Consider the following 23,029-nt stretch of genomic DNA (forward strand, 5'->3'; position numbering starts at 1 on the left):
TCTGCACGCCTCTAGACATGTCACTTTGACGGAGGCTGCAAACGAGACACCCGCACCTCCTCAGGTCGCCCTCTCTGAAGTCTACCCCAGACAATTTACTTTACAAGGAGACGCCGAGACGCCTCACAACATTAGGTACACCGGCTCACGTGCCAGAGCTGTATCCAAATTCAGACTTTTCACAACGCGGAGAGCAGTGCCTTGCTCATGTACCTATGGTAATGGTGATGGTTTTATTTCATTTGAACATGCATCAGATTACAATTGAGTGCATCCCATAATCAGTTCCCAGTTCCACATGTCCAAAAGGAGTAGGAAGAAGAGATTAGATTAAGATATGCCTTTATTCGTCCCTCAGTGGGGAAATTTGTATTGCACAGCAGCAAGAGTACGGAGTCAGCTAAGCAGTACAAAATACACAAAATAGAAAAATAAACAACCCAAGTATTAACAAAATCAAGAGTTATATACAATACAGTATGTAGATAATATGAAACGAAAAAAGAAGCAAAGAAAGAAGCAAAGCTTATTAAATCCTACCCCTCCATCTGGTACTTTTACAATCAATAACTGTTACTTTTGTTCACTTCCTGCTTTCTATAATACAATTTAAGGTTTTGTTTTGTTTTTGTTTTTTTGTTTTTTTTTTGGGGGGGGGGGGGGGGTAATAATGTACCAAAGTAGGAGGTGATATGAGCATCCAATGCCATAATGGGTACCATAGTGTGTGTCAATATAGTGATATATATAGCACATCATGACTGGTTCAAGACTCTTCATCCTTGTATTTAGCAAACATCAACTGCTTGTATTGTTTCTTGAATTGGCTCATCGTTGTGCATTGTTTGAGGTCCTTACTCAATCCATTCCATAGTTTGATTCCACATACTGAAATGCTATGGCTAGCATAACGTAGTTTCAAATGTACTTCTTCCCTGAGATCATATTTCTCCTCTCTTGTAGAGAAGTATTGGATGACATTTTTAGCTAATTGGTTATTTTTAGCCTTATGCATTATTTTAGCTGTTTGAAGATGAACTATATCAGCTAATTGAAGTATTTGTGATTTTAGAAATTAGGAGTTAGTATGTTCTCTGTAGGCGGCATTATGAATTATCCTTACTGACCTTTTTTGCAGTACATTTAGCGAGTGAAGATTGCTTTTATAGTTATTAGCCCATATTTCCACACAATAAGTAAGATATGGTAGAACCAGAGAGCAATAAAGAGTGTGGAGTGATACCTAAAGGTTCTAACCGCAGTATGACATTTGCAGCAGATAAGAACCTATGAAGGAATACAATCATGTAAGATCATGCTACATATAACACAAATCTTTCCTATCTGTTTTCAATTTGAAATGTTTTAAATCATGGAAATTCATTTTGTCCCAGATGGGAGGAGCTTTTACACGTGCAGAAAGAAGTCAGCCACTAATAATAAAGGATAAATAATAAGCCAGTCTAAAGCTCATATTGTGGATATGTGAGAATATGCTATTCATATTTTTCTATCCTGTAATACGGTATCCTGTACCATTTTACCGTCTTATTGAACGAACAGGTGTACCTAATGAAATGGTAGCTCTGACGTCCTTATGATGTGTATCACTAGGTGACATCATCAGGTACAGGTGCCATCCCGGCTTCTCTTTGGTCGGCAGTGAGATTCTAACCTGCCGCCTGGGGGAGAGGCTCCAGATGGACGCGCCGCCTCCGACCTGCCAAGGTCTGCTTTTGTTGATCCACTTTTTTTCCAAGAACGTGAAGTGAAAGCTGCGTGTGTTTCCTTTGTGGCTTCTGCAGTCCAGTGCCCCGCCCATGACGTGCGATACGACTCGGCGGGTGTGATCCTGAGCCCGGGGTGGCCCGAGAGCTATCCCAACCTCCAGATGTGTTCGTGGAGCGTTACTGTAGAGAAGGGATACAACGTGACCATTACCTTCGAGAGTTTCCACACCGAGAGAGAGTTTGACGTCTTGGAGATTTTTGATGGTAAAGCAAAGACGCATGACAAAAGAACAAATTTCCCAAATTCCATGGCTAAACATCCGGTGGAAAATTCCTGGAAATGTTTTTATCAAATGACCGTTGAATTCCCACACCTTTGCAGTTCAAGCACAAACCCCCAAATGCATGACTCAAGTGTCTCAAGTGTTTTTTGTCCATCAGCAGCCTAGCTAACAAGTCTATTCGGTTGCGTTTCAGGCCCGTCCGCCAACGATCCCACATTGGCAACGCTGAGCGGCGACCTGCCGACGCCCTTTAACCTGACAACCACCGGCCACCAGTTCCTGGTGCGCTGGTCCTCGGACCACGGCACCAACAAGAGGGGCTTCAGAATCCGCTATGTTGGTGAGTACCAAAGTATGTATCCCAACTTTATTTTACTACTCACTACCATTCTCTTGCATGGAAAGAAGCGGAGGCAGACAGAAGAGAGCAGGGACACGTTCAAGCTCTAAAGTGGAATTCAGAAAATATGAACTAATAAGTCGGCTCTTCTCACTTCTGACTGCCTCTCCAGAGTTTGAATGTGTTGTGTAATGGTCTCGCTGAGCACAGATGGTGGGGTTTTTGGAGCAAGTTGCACACTGTTACAAGTCAAGCTATTGTCCATTGAGGACCCTCAGCCGTGCAATGGAGGATAGATATTCAAGGATGCTTTGACAGTTAAGGGGAACATGACGGTGGTACCTGGTTGCTTTCTGCAACCTTTAAATCCCTCTTCTTCTACTTATTAGGCTTTAAACAAACTGCAGCAGAGTTACTGTAAGTCCCTTCAGTCATCTTTTATTGGAGTGAAAATGTTCAATTCTGAGCTAAAACTATTTGAACTCGTACTGTGGCACCATTATGTGAAAAAAGAAGTCAACCACTAATAACAATAATATTGATAAACAATAAATATGTCAACCTATGTAACAACAAATCGAAAGAGATAGAAATGTGAGGGGACACCACTTTTTATCTGTATATCATGTTAAACACACCACTTTAAGCTAGCTATCGACTCGCTGCTAACATTATTAATGCGCCACTGCTTTTTTATTTTCTGTTCTATCTTAAATCTATCTTTAAAAAGAACGAACAAAAGGGGGGGGGGGTCCACCTTTAATAGCAAATGACTAATACCATATAGCTAGCTAGCGACTCGCAGCTAACATTAATGGTCACCTACATCTTTTTAATGTCTGGTCTGTATTTCCGGAGTAAAACTGTCTGCCTTGGTTAGCAAGTGACTTATAGCTACACCTAGCCAGCGGCTAGCAGTTAGCATGAAGAGCTTTTTGTTTGTAGTTGTAAGAACAATTGTTGTTACTATTAACTTGAATGACAAACAAAGTGTAACAAGAAACGTATAGTATACAGCCAGCTAGCGCTTTTTTAGTTACCGTATTTTCTGGACTATAAGTGGCACTTTTTTTCATAGGTTGGCTGTTCCTGCGACTTATACTCCAGAGCGACTAATAAGTGAAAAAAGTGTTTGTTACATAAACACTGGACACCTTTTCTGTTCATGTTTATTTTTTGTGTAGCTTTTTTTTGTGTGTGTGTAGTTAAAATAAATTACCCGCAAAAAATGCGACTTATACTCCAGTGCGACTTTTACTACCTAATTAGGCATGTTTGGCCTTGTGCAACTTATACTCCGGAGGCACTTATAGTCCAGAAAATACGGTATTTGCCGTAAACTGTATCATTATCAACATTAATGATAAACTGGGAACGCGCCTTGTGTGAAGACAAGTTAGCCGCTGTAAGCCGTAACTAGCTTTAAGACTAAATTCGGGGTGAAATCTTTCCAAAATCTTTTCTAAGCAAGCCCCAGTGGAGCCAATTCATGTAATAAGATTACACAAGGCCACTTAAGATGTTATTTTTGGGGGGTCTAAAGTTAATAAGGTTTGACAGAGTAACACAATGAAAGTGTTGCTGGTGCTAATGCAGCACTTGGCCTCCTGGCATCATTGTGTGCCGTGTCATAATGTTAATAATACGCTGCCAGCGTGGTAGCTAGCGGCCGCTGGTGGTCTTCTAAAATGGATTAACCCCAATCAATTATTAATAATAGACTGCATTTGCTGTACGTCCTCCAATGGTGGCCTCTACTCATAATAGACACAATTCATCACAAGCTAGACATCTTCTTTCGAGGGGGGATATAAACACCAAAACAGCAGCACCCACCGAGGCGCATACGTCGGTATTCTGTCTGATGTATTCATGTGCGGAATTATATCATAGCATAGATATATGCTTAGTTTCCAACTATAATCTGACTTTGCATATACCTGTATCATAAAAAGTATGCCATATTATTGCAAATATCTAACATCATATATTCAAAAAAAATTATACATTTAATTATTAATACTGCAAAAAAAACATTACTAATTACATAAAATTAGTAAAAAAAAAAACTAGTTAGTAAAACTAATTACTAAAAACATTACTAATAAATATAAATGAATACATAAATAAACAACAATAATTAAAAAATCATTCATTCATTCATTCATTTTCTACCGCTTTTTCCTCACGAGGGTCGCGGGGGTGCTGGAGCCTATCCCAGCTGTCTTCGGGCGAGAGGCGGGGTACACCCTGGACTGGTCGCCAGCCAATCACAGGGCACATATAGACAAACAACCATTCACACTCACATTCATACCTATGGACAATTTGGAGTGGCCAATTAACCTAGCATGTTTTTGGAATGTGGGAGAAAACCGGAGTACCCAGAGAGTACCCACGCATGCACGGGGAGAACATGCAAACTCCACACAGAGATGGCCGAGGGTGGAATTGAACCCTGGTCTCCTAGCTGTGAGGTCTGTGCGCTAACCACTAGACCACCGTGCCCCATAAAAAATCATTTAAATAATAAATAGACATTTAAACCAGAAACATTTAATAAAATGTCCAAATAACTACCTCCACCCTAAGAAATACCAGAGCGCTTTTAGATGCCTACTACTCTCTGCAGTTGAGTAAATAGCTGTAAATGGCTGTAAATAACAGCCACTAGTATGAAGATGATGAAGGCGTGAATTGTTGACATGTGACAATCTTACTATGTTTCCTTGGTGGCTTGTTTCAATCCAAATTGGCTGGAATGTTCGAGAGTACACCGAAAAAGTAGCACTACCCATAAAATACCAGTTTATACCAGTAGAAGCGTGATTGAGGAGATATGCATTTGCTGGTCTATGTTTTCTTTTATTGCAGCATAATGATGATTATAGGTTACGCAAGAGCATAATACACGATAATGACTCTAATGGCTTCTCCGAGGTGGTTGAGTGCCGTGATGTTCCACGCCAATCAGTGTTTCTTGCCTTCTCAAGTGCACACGTCCTCATCCTCACCCCCTCAGCGTCACGTCAGCTCAAATCTCGGTGTCGGAACTTTTCTCTCGCAGCGCTGTACTGCTCCACACCGGACTCGCCGCTCCACGGCTCTATCTCCTCACAGAGCGGCGGCCACGTCAACAGCGTGGTGCGGTGGGCTTGCGACCGCGGCTACCGGCTCATCGGCAACGCCACGGCGACCTGCCGACGTGTGCCGCTCGGCTTCCACGCCTGGGACTCGCCTGTGCCAGCCTGTCAAGGTGACGACAACTTCCTTATACTTCTTTAGCATAAAACTAGTCACTTTCATTTATTAAATATTCTTTATGCTTTAAGTTAATATTTGTAATGATTTGGAGTGCATGAGAAAATGTAGCTCTTATTGTCAACTGTATTGCACAGCACAATAGCAACAATAGAACCAATGTTGTAACACTGACAGCAGCTTTGTAAAGCGCATGCAGAGCTAGATCAAGCTGCTCAAGATACTTCCAATGCAGCTACTGCCATCTTGCGGAGTTGATAAAAAAATAGGAATTTGCCTACAGCCGCATCTGGTAAAACTAAATGCTAAATGTTTTTTTTAATCAAATAAATGCACCGCTTCCCCCCCCCCCTTTACTTAAGAACTGTAACAACCTTTTTTCGAACTAGCATAGCAAGCATGGATATGAATTAGTGCACATAAAAAGCACAGCTTATTTTCTGCCTAAACTCTCTAAAGTGTGATCTGAGAGGCTGAAAGATGCAGAATGTAAACAGCCGATACATTCCCATCTGTTTGACTCGCTACCAAAGTACACTTGAAAGACATAAACGCCGCATTAAGTCCAACGTGCGTCCGTCTGTGTCCTTCCCCAAGCTGTCTCGTGCGGAGCCCCCAAGGCGCCGACAAACGGCGGCGTTCTAACGGCCGACTACTCGGTCGGAACCAGAGTCTCCTACTTCTGCAACGACGGCTACCGGCTCTCTAGCAAAGAGCTGACGTCAGCCATCTGCCAGCCCGACGGGACGTGGAGCAACCACAATAAGATACCCAGATGCTCAGGTTGGCGCGTCCCCCAGCATGCATCAAAATGTCTCCCAGTCTGACGACACCGTCCAATTTGTACTTTTGTTCTTCCCTGCAGTGGTGGTGTGCCCAAGCATCGGCTCCTTCTCCCTGGAGCACGGCCGCTGGAGGATCGTGAACGGCTCCCACTATGAATACAGAACCCGCATCGTCTTCACCTGCGACCCGGGCTACTACCGGTTAGGCCCCGCTCACATCCAGTGCCTTCCCAATGGCGTGTGGAGCTGGAGGAACGAGAGGCCGCACTGTCAGAGTGAGTACGCGACCTCGTCTTACGGTGGGCTTCCGGCCGGCCGTTGCTTACGTCCATCCTGTGCACGTGTTTCAGTCATCTCTTGCGGCGAGCTGCCGTCTCCGCCCAACGGGAAGAAGATCGGCACTCAGACGAGCTTCGGGGCGACAGCCATCTTCACCTGTGACGCCGGCTTCATGCTGGTGGGCTCGGGCGTCAGGGAGTGCCTGTCATCCGGGCTTTGGAGCGGAACAGAGACGCGGTGTTTAGGTACGTGGATGTCGTTAGAAGGGCATTAGTGAGGAAGGTTCTCAAAATTCTAACCAAACCACTGCCCACATTGGTCAAAACTGACTAATAACAGGCTATAACAGACTATAACAGGGGTGGCGCTGTTATTAAACCACATAAGGCGGATTGATGTGAAAAACGTTGTGAGTTTTTGGCCAAATAATTACGACATTCGGTCCACATCTTCACGGGACCGACAAGCATGTGTGTGTGAAATTTGAGCAAGATTGGCTGCCATCTTACTTTATGCTACGTTCACACCGACGCCGAATCGATGGCAAATTAAATCGGCGAGCAAAGCGGCGGCAAAGCGTAACAAAGCTTAATGAAAGCGTAAAGACCGTAATACAGTGTAATAAAGGTTTGAGCAATTCGGGACATTTGGCAAGAGCGCCAAAATTTTTTAAACTGTTTAAAAATTTGAGGCGATCTGTCACGAATTGCGTAAAGCGGGGAGAGCGTATTAAAGCTTATCAAAGCGTCACAAAGCTTATCAAAGTTTTGCTCAAAGCGTAGGAAAGCTTAACAGAGCTTGGTTCAAAGGATCAATGGATCTGCTGCATCTTTATATTGTAGCGTCATTGCCAACGCTATGGAAATTACACGACTGCGATCGCTGACAAGCTTTTTATTGCACAACAATAATATTGGCTACTGTCGGCCGTAACCACGCCGTTGCAACCACCGCCAGCAACACAACAGTACTTCCTCCACCAGACACGCCCCCACCCCCTGGTGCATTCACAGTCACCCGGAACAGTCAGACACCCAAGAGCACAACGTCAACATGAAAACGTCAGGGTCGCTACAATATGTTCTGGATCAGAGGCGGGATGCAGTCGGGATCTCGAAATTTTCCATTGCGTAACAGAGCTTAGGAGATCGTGAGATTTTTTGAAAAATGACGCCGAATTTGTCGCCGATTCAAAGCGCGACATTTGGCGTCGGTGTGAACGTAGCATTACTTGTTGACCATTCTTCTAACGGTGATCGCATTTGAGGACATCTGTAATACATGTGCCTTGGGCCGTATACAAAGCAGCCTTGAAAGATGGGATTTTTCTCAGCTGTCTAATGAGGACGGGGGTTAAAGGTCGCAGAGATTACCTCCCACACTGTCCATCATCTGCCATCACAGCTGCTTCCTTCTGCCCTTGACCCCTCAAGAGCGAGAAAGCTTCTGCTCGGAGCTCACTTCCTTCCAAAGTACCCTTCTTTCACCTCTAAAAAGCCAAGAGAAAAAGTCTCCTATCTTGTGTGAGACTCTAACAGATGTTATGACACGGAGCTGTCACTTCGCCATGAAGCCCCGCTGCCGACTAAAAGCTGTTGGCTGCCACATAAACAGCATTTAGATTCAATACAAGGTGTTTTTTATCATTCGCTCCAAAACAGGCTAAGCTAAAAATAAATAAATCACCCACCAAAAAAAATAAAAAAGAAATAGAATTTACCTGGAAGAAAAGCACTCCATTGTCCTTGATGCTTGCCTGCTCCGAGAGGCAACAACATACTTTAAAGTGTTTTACGTGAGTCGACTCTTGGATGTGATGTTTATTTGCTGAAGCAGATTATAGACTTATGTTGAAGCAAACGCAAACATCGTTGTTTATCGACTTTGGGTAACTATTCGAGGCACTTTCTGACTTTTGAGCCTTGCAAGGTGCAAATTTTCCATGGATCTTTTCATATGACGGCCTTTGGGGGCAACTCTTATTACCAACTCTTATATTTATATTCACAACCAAATATGTGGACTTAAATACATCACACAGTTGGTTCCTCTTGTGGAAAAAAGAGGAATTACACAAAGTTTAATAACAGTTGAAAACAAATATTTTTGTTACATCAAAGCTTATTGTAAATGACATCAAGGCAGAGTTATGAAACATCTGCTTTTTTATTGAGATTTTACTGTAGTTTTGGCACACCTGGAGATAAGAAGAACTGGAACTAATTAGAATTTGACCAACCGTACCTGTTGATTTGTCCTTGTGAAATACCATCACATGACTACTACCGCATCATCACGATCAGGAGAAGCAGAGTAGAGCACCTGAAGCAGAGGGAAGCAGAGGGAGCCACCTGCATTCGGGCACAAGCTCCGAGCAGCCGGTGTGACGCCATGGAGGTCTCTGGCAAACCTTGGGAGATGAAACGCAAAGTATGTTCTAGTCTTCTCTGGGAGAAATGTGATGCCGGCAGATGGAAGCCGAATACAGTATGTGAATCTCCCAGGGAAAAACCGGATGAAGTCTGGGAGACGTGTGATGCAGAGAGATGGCAACCAAACTTTGAGTTTTTCAGGAAAAAAAACATCAAAAAATGTTACCCCGGTGAGGATGCTGGGAGATGGAATCCAGGAGAGATGTGAGCCTGGGACATGAAAAACCACAAACCAAAAACGTCTTCCTGGAAAAAATTTGTGGTACATGAGAATCCCATGAAAAACTGGAGAAATGTGATTCCAGGAGATGGATTTTCCCAGGAGGAGAAACATGATACTGGGTGATGGCAAGCATCATCCGAGAGAAATGTTATGCTTGAGATGACAGGTGACATGCGTGAGCCTTTTGCTAAGAATAGCAGAAATCAAATGATGAGATGAAAAGCAAGAGATATAGATATAGATATAGATATAGTATTCTAGCTATAGAGTCTGGGAGAAATGAGATGAGGAAGATGCTGGGATATGGCAAGTGATATTTCTCACAAGAAAAAGGGGGGAATCCAGGAAAAATATGAGATGGGAAGTGAAATACGGGAGTCTCCCAGGAGAAACGGGACAAATCTGAAGAAATACGCTGCTGGAAAAAAGCAAGAGAAATACAAGAGTCTCGCAAGAAAAACGGGGAAAATCCGGGAGAAATGTGACCCTGGAGAGGATGCCCGGAGATGGCAAGTGTAATACACGAGTCTCCCGGGAGAAATATGATACCGGTAGATGTCAGGTAAAATGCAAGAGAAAAAAGTGATGGAATATCAATTTCTCTCATATGTACCAAAGTTGTGTGGATTGGATTTGCCACCCATCCAGCAGTGGTGTAGTACAACAAAGAAAGAAAGAAGAAAGAAAGGAAAGAGGAGGTAATAATAACTGAAACCAAATCAATCAAATGGAATTCCTTTGAAAAAAAAAGATGAGTTTGGTCATGATTCATTATGATCTGCATGGATTGGATGCAATCAGAGGAGTTAAAAAAAACCCACTCCCATCTAATTAGGCAGCCCGTCTTCAAAAGAATGAGTATGCCTCCTTGTTTGAGATCTGGAAGCAACACAAAGGACTGACAAGCATCTGCGGATACCGGGCCAATTGACCAGCTGAGCCTGCTGTCATAAACGGATAAATTATTCACTTTTTTGACAGACTCCTTGATAGTTTGGGACGGTAGAAAGCAGGCTATGAGCCGGGAGAATGAATTATGAATTATTATGAATTATACCTCTTGTCTTTGTTTTGTGTTGCAGCCGGGCACTGCGGCATCCCGGAGGGCATCGTCAATGGCCAAGTGATCGGGGAGAACTACGGCTACCGTGACACGGTGGTCTACCAGTGTCTGCCCGGCTTCCGCCTCATAGGCTCATCGGTTCGCATCTGTCTCCAAGACAACCAGTGGTCGGGGCAGATTCCCATTTGCATACGTAAGTCCCAAGAAAAAAGAAAGAAAAGCAAAAGCTCCTCAAGTGGCGGTAGGTTTAGATAGGTAGGTAGGTAGGGAGGTCAATCGCAATGCCACCGCCGAGGGAGCGTCTCCATGACAACCTTCACAAATGCATACATTCTGCACGCTTCATTATTACGGTGTGTACATCTTTTTGCGGCCCTCGTGCACTCGCTGAACTCCATGATGCATCCTGTCATCTTTCTTAAGAAGTGCAACGCAACTTTCTATTATTCTCGCAGACAGTCTTAATGTACCTTGCTGCATCTTTTGTTCACGCTGACTTGATGGTTTTGTAGACTTGGATCATTTCACATGGTCAAACATCCAAGCAAACCACTAAAAAGCAAAGTCAGATCATCGTCTTCCCTTATTGGCAGCATGAACGTAAACAGGAAGAGGAATTGAGTGCGATAAACAGTATAAGTTAGCATATGCTAGAATTCATTGTTAGATATTCACGGTGTTCCGGTACGTTTTAACCTGAGTTCATGTAGCGTTCACACTCAAACTCAAGTGAAAGGAATCGGAAGCGGATTGAGATGATCACGTTCACGCTTGAGCTCCCCTGGAATGAATCAGAAGATGCGACACCGCATCCCTGGGTTCAAAGTGGTAAACTCCTGCAGCCCAATGAGTTTTGGCGTTCTGCAGAGTCACAACCACTGAGCTTGATTTGATGCTACGTGCATAACAAAATCATTACAATAATACATGAAAATTACCCCAGCCTCTCTCATCATTTTCCATAATTTAGTCGAAAACACCCGCCGCACCAAAAACAGACCGATTGTTTATGCACACGGTCCTTTTCTCTATTCAGTCTTTAACTGAGACGTTTCTCAGCTTATTTACATCAAGAGAAATCTTGAGGAAGAAATCCTTTTGCTGGCAAATGAGGCTGTGATTATGGAGGTTAGAGGCACACTCATAATGATGCTGACGGTGTCTCATGCGTTTCTACGTTAGGCAAACTTCAGATTCTTCCTGATTAATTTTTAAAAAAACAACAACTTCCTTCCTTCCCATTCTCTCCCTAGTCGGCCTCCTCTTCCTCTCCAACTGTCTCCTCGCGCAAACATCAAAAAAAGCCTCGTCAGCACAGCAAACTTTGAATCAAGCTAACGGGATGAATAATCACTACGCTAGACGACGGACACTCCAAAAAGCAACATCACCCGGGGTGGCGGCCTGCAATATTTCCCCAAATGACATGGGTAAATTGCCGGGGCGTCCGCCGCTGCCTGATGAAGGAAATGAATGTCTATGAATCAGCGCTACGTGAGCATTTTATGCGTGTAATGTGGCCGGCCTCGTCTCTCTTTTGTCACGGGGGAATCAATCACGTAATTGCAGCAGGAAATGGAGTAATGGTTAATGAAAAGCCCAAACATTTATGGAATATGGATGCGTCTAAATCACGGCCGTCGGCTGCTATTATGTGATGCTTTTGGAAATCGATAGAAGCACACAATAGAAGGAGTAAATGAATACATTTTGAATGCAAATAATGGAAAAACACAACAATCCAGTATTATATCATTCCTTGTTGACTGACAAACCGGTACCAGTATCACGGGTAGTACACAGGATCCAGCTCATGGTACTCAATGATGCCTAAAATACACATCAATTACATTAGAATTACATACGTGACAAATTAATTAATCATACAAAATTCATGATTGTAAATATTTGTAATGAAACATTTTTGAGTGGTACTTGGTGCAAAAAAATAAACATTTTAAAATAAAAGCACATAGTATAAATTATGTAAATAATATAATAATTAATTATAATAATAAATGATAATAACTAAATAATGAAAATAATAATAATTAAATAATAAAATAATAATAATTAAAATAATAGTAATGTGATGTTATAATATAATTTTTTAATAATTTATATAAATGTATAATAATATAAATTTTATATTGGATTTCACACGAGTAGCTGAATTTTAAAGCGAATGCAGAGGTAGGTAACGCTGCTCATGATCCGTGAAACGCAGCTACTGCTACTATGTGGTTAATTTCAAGCAATGATCGGGAAAAAGTCATACAACTACGTGTTTTACCACCGTTGCGCCTCCATCCCCTGTAGCCATCAGCTGTGGCCACCCAGGAAGTCCCATCTACGGCCGCACGGTGGGCAACGGCTTCAACCTGAACGACGTGGTCAGCTTCGTCTGCAACCGGGGCTACGAGATGGAGGGCCCCGCTCGCGCCCACTGCCAGGCCAACCGCCAGTGGAGCCACCCGCCCCCGACGTGTAAAGGTGGGGAGAAAAGTTAAGTGTATTCACCCCTAACTGTCCTTTCATTTCATGATGTCATCATTTCATTAGTTATATTTTCAGACTAAAGTTGTCATTTAATGATAAAAAAAAAGCCTCCATGTTTATCAATGTGGTTTGCATGGCGTATCCTTCATTTTATACCTCATGTTTATTTACTGTGTTACCACAAGAGGGGGGGACAGAAGTGACCCTCAAAGGTTAATGCCAAATAACACATACTCTTGTCTCTCTTTCTCTCTCTCTTTTGCGTCTGTGTGTCCCTGTGGTGTGTGTGTGTGTGTGTGTGTGTGTGTGTGTGTGTGTGTGTGTGTGTGTGTGTGTGTGTGTGTATATAAATATATATTCATATAGTGGTCAATTGCTCCGATCCCGGCATCCCGGCCAACTCCATCCGTCAGAGTAAAATCGAACACGGGAACTTCACTTTCGGCACGGTGGTGTTCTACGACTGCAACCCCGGGTACTACCTGTTTGGCTCGCCGGTGCTGAGCTGCCAACCCACGGGCCAATGGGACAAACCTCTGCCCGAATGCATCGGTCAGTCACCAGCGTGAAGTCACCCAGAATAATGTAAATCTGCTTCTTGACGCGTGAAACAAACTGCATGTACTCTCTCCAGTTGTCGACTGCGGCCACCCCGGCTCGCCCCCGAACGGCGCCTTGAGCGGAGATAAGTTCATGTTCGGCTCGACGGTTCGATACTCCTGTCTGGGCGGCAGGCAGCTGAAAGGAGAGTCGTCCAGGACTTGTCAGCTCAACGGGATGTGGAGCGCGCCCATGCCCTTCTGCTCAGGTAACTTCTTCAAACTCGACCTGAAATGTACACGACATCAAATTGATGGATAGGAGTTGGGGATGGACAGATAGAAGGACAGCTTGAAGGGCAGAAAGTATAGGCTGTCTGTCCTTACGGGGCTTTTATTTTTTTATGCAATGTTTTAAACAAATTTATGAAAAAAGTAAAAAAAAAAAAATCTAATTCCTAAAAAAAAATATATATACAAAAATAAAGTTACCACAATAATGTAATAATTTTTGAGAAAAGTCCAAATTTGAGCAGAAAAATGTTGTGAAATATAAGGATCTAGTCGTTATTATTGCATTATATGGTTGTTAATAGTTATTGGAATAAAGTGTGTGTTCCAGCTGGCGTGGGGTGACACTCCTCAGCCTTCCTGCTCAGGTCTCAGGATTCCTGGAAAATCCTGTATGAGCGGTGTCAGGCGGCCGAGTGGTTAGCGCGCAGACCTCACAGCTAGGAGACCAGGGTTCAATTCCACCCTCCATCTCTGTGTGGAGTTTGCATGTTCTCCCCGTGCATGCGTGGGTTTTCTCTGGTTTCCTCCCACATTCCAAAAACATGCTAGGTTAATTGGCCCCTCCAAAGGTATAAATGTGAGTGTGTGTGCCCTGTGATTGGGGGGCGACCAGTCCAGGGTGTACCCCGCCTCTGCCCAAAGACAGCAGGGATAGGCTCCAGCACCCCCTCGACCCTCGTGAGGAAAAAGCAGGAGAAAATGAATGAAAGTCTGACCTGTGTGATACTCCGCCTAGGCTGCCCTTTGTCATGATCCAGTTCGCTTAGGCTGCTGCCCCTGCGACCTGATAAGCGGACGAAAGTGAATCAATGGATTGACAGTCACAAATTTATGGGGCAAAAATGGGAAATGTTGAAATATAACGTAAAATAAATTATGAACACCAATAAACGAAAATATTAAAACATGAAAAAATGAAGTGGTACTTTTATGAGGTAACTATAATTGATAGTATTCCTCCCGAGAAAGAAGTTCTAGTGTGCGTGACTTCCTAGCATATCTTCTGAGTGAGTGAGTAGAACAATATCCCCTTCCACTTTTTATGCATGCGCGTAAATCAATTCCACTTATTTATAGAAGGATCATATAAGACCTACATGAATACGCAATGAACCGAAAGCGACATGAGTGAAATTACATTTTTTGATTTGCTGCCAGACAGGAAGACCTCAACCTGGACGGCCGTGAAGTGAAGGTCATTAACCGCTGTGCTGATAAGCATGAATAAATATGTCAAGCCATTACCAGCCCTGATGGAATATATGTTTAGGGATATGTTTTTAAAGCCAACATTCACTAACCTCCACCAATATGAATAGAAATGTAAAAAAAATGGCCGCCTGTATAGAAGAGTCACGCTGTAAAGAGTTATGACAAGCGAAGTGACCAGCAGGCATGTTTTTCCTCCACAATGTGTGGGAGTTAATGGCATATCTGAGCTGATCTGACAGAATCTTCATGGAGGAGGTGACACCATGGATTTGTCTCATGTGTGGCTGCACGCCTGCATGGGATTGGTCAGTGTTAGCAAACACCCACAAACTTGGCCTGCATTCCAACTGCAGGGCGATGAGACTCCTTAGCCTCCCTGTGAAAGTCCATCGCAGGGTGCTGGAGGGAAGGGTACCACCGTGAGTGGAACCTACAGAAGGTGCAATGTGGTTTTCGTCCTGGTCACAGGACACTGCACCAGCTCTACCTTACGAAGGTACCGGAGGGTTCATGGGCATTCATGTCCCTTGTGGTGTCCTGGGAGTGGGGCCCCGCCACTCCTTGCATAACAGTAAAATATGAGTTTTTAACCGGACTGGTGTTTATGATTTATTTTCTAAAGGAGGCCAGATTTTTCCGAGAGTGATGAGCAGTGTTTCCCTTCTTATGCAGTGGCCCTTAATGCACTTGCATAACTGATGAATGAACTTGGCAGTGTCACGGCCGTATTGCACATACAGCAAACAAAAACTGCACTCTAGCCAAAAAAAAATACTAATCAGATATTTCATATCTTTGGGCCAAAATATGAAAAATGTACCTTGGCGTGCGGAGTTGCTCGAGTGCTTTTCCCGAGTTCTGATTGGCCGGTCAGCAGGATGAGTGATGATATTGCTACTAAATGAAGAAGTCGGCCATTTTGGTTCCACACTGGGATTTATGGCCAATCCCAGGGGTCATCGTTAAATAACTCCTCTTAGGGGATTTATCCAAATGAGCCCAAATCGGAAGGAGCAGTACTCAACCGACCAACAGTACCCAATTAGATATGGGAGGTGCCTTTCATGATTCACCACTTGTTATCATAAATGTGCAAAAATGTACAGAAAAAAACAATAAAGCTAAGTCGAGTTGCATATTTTTTGTTCTTGCAGGCGACACGGCGGGTTCCTGCGGTGACCCCGGTGTCCCTTCCCACGGATCGAGGGAACAAACGGACTTCCGAATCCGCTCAAAGGTTTACTTCACCTGCGTCGAGGGCTATGAGCTCATCGGCTCATCGGAGCGCATGTGCTTCCCCAACGGGACGTGGTCGGGAACGCAGCCGTTCTGCAAACGTACGAAGAACCCAAGGACACCGACCAAACCCAAAGCAGCTAAAATGGCCGCTGAAATGTTCCTTTGTGTCATCCTGCAGCGGTCCAGTGCGGTAACCCTGGCACTCCCAGCAACGGCCGAGTGTTCCGTTTGGACGGAACCACCTTTTCTCACTCGGTTATCTACTCCTGCATGGACGGCTACCTGCTCAGCGGCGCCACCACCCGGCAGTGCCAGGCTAACGGGACCTGGTCGGGGGTGCAGCCCAACTGTACTAGTAAGTTTGCGTACATAAAATACAATCAGCAAGAGGCTGTTGTTTACGAAAATGCTTGTTTATTAACACGCGTCTTGCACACAGCAGCAACAGAACCAATGTTGTAATAGTGGTGAAGGACAAACTGCTCGGTCAGCATTGATAGCATATCAAGTGTAATCACATGAACATTTTGACACTAAAGAGCAGACGAGGGTAATTCCTCCTTTATCGTGGTTAACTGAATTAAGTGAATTTCTTCAAAGTATGTTTCTTTATTCATAAAAAACTAATATTTTTTGTAGTTTGTTCTAATCAATAGAATTTTAACAGTATTAGAGCCCTCTAGACATGAAACAACACCCCTATAGTCACCTATTACCCATTCATTCATTCATTTTCTACCGCTTATCCTCACGAGGGTCCCGGGGTTGCTGGAGCCTATCCCAGCTGTCTTCGGGTGAGAGGGTACACCCTGGACTGGTGGCCAGCCAATCACAGGGCACATTTAGACAAACAACCATTCACACTCACATTCATACCTATGGACAATTTGGAGTGGCCAATTAACCTAGCATGTTTTTGGAATGTGGGAGGAAACCGGAGTACCCGGAGAAAACCCACGCATGCACGGGGAGAACATGCAAACTCCACACAGAGATGGCAGAGGGTGGAATTGAACTCCTAGCTGTGAGGCCTGCGCGCTCACCACTCAACCACCTACGTATTACCCAATATAGTAAATATAATAAAACATAAATAAGGCTTGTTTGTGTTGCTGTAAATAATGTTCGGCGGACAGGAAGTGGCGTCATGGGTTCAGAGTTGAGTTCCAGGTTGGCGTTCTTGTTATTGGAGGGATTATTGTGAGATCATTCAAACCCGAACGATTTTTGACCAGGCATGAATTTGGGAGACCCGGCGCCCGGCGACTACAGGAAGCTGAGCAGGTAGCTGAAAGGAAGCGCTAATTGGAGCCTTGGTTTACAGGAACTGCATTTGTTTCCATCATGAATCTCAGGAAGGTGCTTTGAGGTTAAGCTCCATGCGTTACTTACAGTAAATATTTACCATTAAAGCTCCGCTTTTCCATCACGGGGCCTGCCAAGATCCTGATGTGTGATTATTAGGCCACATTCTTCCCAAGCCCGCTTTAAATTATACCCTTTCCTCTCTGAGTAATGGGGCGCGCCCCGGCTTCTTGGTGCAGACGTTTAAAGAATGACGCGTGTAGCCGTGATCGGTGTTTACTTTAGCTAATTGGCTTAATGAAGTTGGCCGGAAACTGTGGGATCCATAGCCGGACAGGCAAACGTGTTAATAAACATTGCTGGTTGCATGCATCATGTCCACACGCTAACATTAACATGCTATGTCCACCAGATTAAGGTTCAAAAAGCCGATAAACCAAATAGCAAACTCTTAAAGGAAAAGATGACAGGACGTCTATTAATAGTCATGTCAGCATGTGCTGGTGGCTTTAGAGGAATTTCAAATGCCCATTAAGGCTATGAAGGACGCCGCTTTGTAGGTGCAGTCTGGGGAATGTTAATGTGAGAGTCCCAAGACTACCTCGGCTGCTCCTCATATGGCTTTCAACTCAAGGAAAGTAGCATTTCACGTATCACCGGCGGCTTTATCCACCTCTGCATGCACGCTAAAATGGGGCTAATCCAGTGTTGGTGTGGAACTACACTGTGTACTGTTGTGTACAATGAACGTGGCGCTATTACAGCAGGCCCTCTTTTTAGTAAAAAAAATATGCATATTGAACCAAATCTTCTGGGGTTTTTTGCCAAAATGAAGCATTTTTAAGCAAAAAATTGGCTGAATGAACTAAAGTACAAATATAAGGCATTCAGAGACGCTGTAGTATTCCACACTGGTCTCTAGGTGTCTCTGGTAATGTTGGCTGAGACACACAAGCACCAAAACAACAGGCTTTTATTGCAGCTCACAAGGGGCACAATGATCCTATAACAATCCTGCTCTACTTGAGTGTGGAACCAATTAACCATGATAAACAAGGGATTACAACATTGGTTGTGTTGCTGCTTTGCAGTGCGGTATACTTGTTCATACATCAACATTTAGTCAAGGAGAGCTTTTTTTTTTCAAAGTTTAGTGTTTTTGTTCGTTTTTATGTTTAGTTGTATTTTTAAAATTTGCAGAGGGCCGATTTAAAAAAATTAATAAATCCACGGGCCCCAAGTGCACTTTGGACACTCTTGGTCTAGTTGATTATCACAGTGTATGTGTGTAACAAAACAATCCGCTTGCAATAAAAAGGAATGAAAGTGTTAAAAATGTCCATCAAAATGAAAGGAAAAACGTTTCCCCGTTTTTGCACCATGTTGAGAGCAGATCGGGTGCTGAGCATCTTCTGTGTTCTGTCACCCTCCAGTGATCAACTGTGGAGATCCCGGTGTGCCGGCAAACGGCCTCCGCTACGGCGAGGACTTCACCATCGGTCAGAACGTCTCCTTCCAGTGCCAGCCGGGCTACAGGATGGAGGAGGACGGCTCCCCAGTGAGGACGTGCACTCAGAACGGGACGTGGAGCGGCATAATGCCGCTATGCACTGGTAGGGTGCTCGCACTTGATCCTGTGTAATAGTTTGGATGGTATAGTCCTTCAAAGTGTACCTCTCCCGCCAGCGGTGACCTGCACAGCTCCCTCTGCCGTCAGCAACGGGGTACTGCAGGGCAGCGACTTCGAGTGGGGCAGCAGCGTGAGCTTCAGTTGCTCGCCAGGATACGAGCTGTCCTTCCCGGCCGTGCTGACCTGCGTGGCCAACGGCAGCTGGAGCGGCATGCTGCCTCAGTGCTTACGTAAGCAGGCTAGCGCACCCACAATGCATTTCACCAGCAGCCCGTCTCTCAATCCACGTTGTCTGTCTTTATGCATGTAGCCAAGTTTTGCGGTGACCCCGGTACGCCAGTGGGAGGTTCCAGGGAGGGGCGAAGTTTCATCTACCAGTCAGAAGTGACCTTCACCTGCGCCCCGCCCCTCATTCTGGTCGGCACGGCAACCAGGCTCTGCGAAAGTGACGGCAGCTGGAGCGGCACCCAGCCTCGCTGTATAGGTACTTACGTATACATTTCTATCAAATAGATAGGCGCCGCATGGAAGATGCTCTTTATATCTTCTTCTTATTATTATTCATTTCAGCTTTTTTTGTATTATGCCAAGTATTTTTAATCAGACTTTAAAAGGATCTCTGAATATTTTTTTACAATTGGGAATATTTTTGGGAATAAGTATTTTGTCAATAATTTCTCTGCGACTGCACATGAACATTAATGATGAAAGTAAAAACATAATTATGATTATAGTTGTCCTTTACTCATTTTGTTATTTATTAAGGATGTCACAAGATCTTGCAAGATTAAAATGTGACATCCAGAAAAAAAAGTCTCATAATAATAAAGAAATAAATGAGCATGCTAATGTAGTAGAAATTAGGGTTGTACTTTTCTTAAAATGAATGTTGAAAGTTTGTCTCATCTCCTCATTTGGATGTCCCATAAAACCCCTGTTATGTATACTTTTATCATTTTGCTCAATATTTTTTTCATTCATTCATTCATTTTCTACCGCTTTTTCCTCACGAGGGTCGCGGGGGTGCTGGAGCCTATCCCAGCTGTCTTTGGGTGTAAGGCGGGGTACACCCTGGACTGGTGGCCAGCCAATCACAGGGCACATATAGACAAACAACCATTCACACTCACATTCATACCTATGGACAATTTGGAGTGGCCAATTAACCTAGCATGTTTTTGGAATGTGGGAGGAAACCGGAGTACCCGGAGAAAACCCACGCATGCACGGGGAGAACATGCAAACTCCACACAGAGATGCCCGAGGGTGGAATTGAACCCTGGTCTCCTAGCTGTGAGGTCTGTGCGCTAACCCCTAGACCACCGTGCCTCCCCTCAATATTTTTTTCATTATTTTTAAATATTCTGGCCATTTTTTGAAGATTTTTTTAGAAGTAGTCTCATTTGAAATATATAAAAATAATTTCTTAGTGACTAAAACATACATTTCAAATATATATATATGTATATTTAAAGATTATTATTATGATTATTTTTTCATCTACTGATTGCCATTTTAGTTTGTTGCATACCAGAATTGCCTACAATTTTTTACTTTTTGTTTTTGAGATTTTGGTGAGAGGTTGGCAAAAGGTGCAGAACCATGATTTTTAAAAATATTTTTGTTTACATTTTCGTTGTCAGTGATAATGCATACAGTAAATCTTCGTATGAGTATCCGCATATGAAAGTATCCAATTTGCTGCTGATCCAAACTGGGCAGCGTTTGATTCCATTTTAGTTTGGTGTTAGCACAAATACGACTTTTTGTAGTAGGGCAGATGAATGTGGGGCACATTAAATATTGGTGACAATCTGGTTACAGGCGCATGTCCACACATTAGAAGTCATTTTTGTTAAGTTTGTGGACATTTTCAATGACTAAAACATGTTGTAATTATGCAGAAGGTATGAGGATCAGCGCTTATGAGGCTTGTAGGGCCTCGGTGGAGGTCTAACGTGTGCATCTTATAAGTGAGGACACGCATACATCATTGTTTATCTCCATTGGCGACGATGGCGTGAGCTTGTCACACATTATTTATGTCAGCTTTATTCCGACTTGTTTGTTGCTCGGCGGGAGAGCCTTATTCTTTACCGCCGCGCTGTGATATTCCTCCGCCTAATGATCAGGGCAATTAATGACCCACCGATGCGTTTCAGTCCTGTTTAGTGGCTTGAGCTCATCAAAGCCACGCGGATGATAGCGCAGACATTGTCGTTCTACTGTTCGGCACGCTCATAACAAACGACCCTCGTGTTCTTGTTGCGCTGCTAAAAAGCAGCTGTGACTTGACTTTGCAGCATTTAGTCAAAGCTTCCCGAAACAGCCGACTTCAAACGCTGGCGTCATCCAGGGGGATTAGGCCCAGGAAATTAGACGAGATATTCACCGCGTGTTACAAGCGGCCCCGGCGGGTCAATGCCGTCGGCGCCGCGTGCGAGCGCCACTTTCACACGTCTGCTTTGCGAGCATGCAGGTGCTTTAGCATCAAGTATGCTGACTCATCATGACCGCAGCGTTGTTCTATGAAATGCACACAGACAGACAACACGCACTTTGTATTCTTTGCTAGCCTACGGTGACTTGTGCTGGGTTTTTTTCCAATATGGAGGACGGCGAACATGAAACATACATGAGGGAGAGGCAGGGAAAGGGGGGGGGGGTCGAGGCCGCAGATGAGGAGATAGCAAAGCGGAGAAGGAATGCAAAAAGAAGAATGGAGGAAGGAGGAGGTATATATAAATAGGTGACAATGAAGAGATGAAGGAGGTGACAGACATGCTTAAGGAGGATAGGAGGAGGTGGAGGAGAAAGGCAGGTGAAAGAGGAGAAGAATGTGTTCAAATGAGTGAGGAAGGAAAGGAGGTGAATGAGGAGGAAAAGTGATAGGAGGTGACTAATGAATGCTATAAAGCGATAGAGGGAGGTGATGGAGGAAAGGTAAAAATGACAGAGGAGAAAAGAAAGTGAAGGAGGGAGTAAAGAGCGATGGAAAGGAGGAGGTGACTAGAGCAGGGAGGTGGGAGTGAATGAGGGAAAGAGGGAGGCGAGTGAGGAGAAAAGGAGCGATGAGGTGGAGAAGGAAGAGAGATGAGAAACGATGGAGGTGACGAAGGAGTAGCAGGGGAGTAAAAGAGGAGACGGGGGTGTCATGTCCGTGCACGTCTCCATGATGATGACTGGAACTCACCAGCCATCCCTCTTCTTCCTCCGGCTTCGTTTTGTCACGTAGCGCTGCTGCCCCCTGCTGCCATGCTGCGCTTACAGCACCCCGTGTTGCCATGACAACAGGGAGCAGACAGGACGTAGCGCCATATCACGCGTCGGCTAATTTGTCTCTCTTCTGGGTTTGACGTGTAATTAGTTTGCGGCCTTGTGCTCCTTTGCAGAGCCCACCAGGACCAGCTGTGACAACCCGGGAACGCCACGCTACGGATCCTTAAACCGGACCTTTGGCTTCAAGGTACGCTAGCGCAGAGCAGTCCCAGTGAGTCCCTAAAAATAATAAATTGCACATATTTGATTTTGATGTTGTTGGATTCCCTGTACTGATTATATTCCACTTAGGACTCAAAGCCATGCCTACATACTATGGAAGTACGCCCCCTAGGGACTACGGCTGGCATTGTTTGCTAATGTGGCTCGGATCTTCCGGACAAAAAATTTCCAAAATCCCAAATTTCATAACCAATCCACATTCAGGTGCTCAGATGTCATATCGCAACCTCCACCATCAAAGCACACGGTTTTTACATTGACCTGTCGATATCAGGCACGCCCCGCCCCCTAGAGTCCTTGGGCGACATATTGATTATCTTGGTGATGGAGTCCAAAATGTCATAACTGAGCTGCAATATTTCTGGTTTATTTGTATATTATATGGTTTCAATATTTCAATATTATCAAGTTCC

General features: G+C 44.1%; 1 protein-coding gene across 2 annotated transcripts in view; it reads left to right on the plus strand.

Annotated features, from left to right (window-relative positions):
* Window positions 1–23,029, plus strand: part of csmd3b (CUB and Sushi multiple domains 3b) — a 240,614-nt gene that overhangs the window by 211,432 nt on the left and 6,153 nt on the right. Inside the window, exons 48-64 of one of the 2 annotated variants that reach the window (XM_058047094.1) lie at window positions 1,615–1,728; window positions 1,806–1,994; window positions 2,208–2,354; window positions 5,422–5,610; window positions 6,213–6,398; window positions 6,481–6,675; window positions 6,751–6,924; window positions 10,417–10,590; window positions 12,717–12,890; window positions 13,263–13,448; window positions 13,531–13,704; window positions 16,096–16,278; window positions 16,359–16,535; window positions 18,919–19,098; window positions 19,172–19,345; window positions 19,426–19,599; window positions 22,508–22,581. In XM_058047094.1, the coding sequence (XP_057903077.1) occupies window positions 1,615–1,728; window positions 1,806–1,994; window positions 2,208–2,354; window positions 5,422–5,610; window positions 6,213–6,398; window positions 6,481–6,675; window positions 6,751–6,924; window positions 10,417–10,590; window positions 12,717–12,890; window positions 13,263–13,448; window positions 13,531–13,704; window positions 16,096–16,278; window positions 16,359–16,535; window positions 18,919–19,098; window positions 19,172–19,345; window positions 19,426–19,599; window positions 22,508–22,581 (2,864 nt within the window). Of the gene's footprint in view, window positions 1–1,614; window positions 1,729–1,805; window positions 1,995–2,207; window positions 2,367–5,421; window positions 5,611–6,212; window positions 6,399–6,480; window positions 6,676–6,750; window positions 6,925–10,416; window positions 10,591–12,716; window positions 12,891–13,262; window positions 13,449–13,530; window positions 13,705–16,095; window positions 16,279–16,358; window positions 16,536–18,918; window positions 19,099–19,171; window positions 19,346–19,425; window positions 19,600–22,507; window positions 22,582–23,029 lie in introns of both variants that reach the window. The other variant, XM_058047093.1, reaches the window with a different exon arrangement.

This window comes from Doryrhamphus excisus, chromosome 14, assembly GCF_030265055.1.
Source record: "Doryrhamphus excisus isolate RoL2022-K1 chromosome 14, RoL_Dexc_1.0, whole genome shotgun sequence".
NCBI lineage: Eukaryota > Metazoa > Chordata > Actinopteri > Syngnathiformes > Syngnathidae > Doryrhamphus > Doryrhamphus excisus.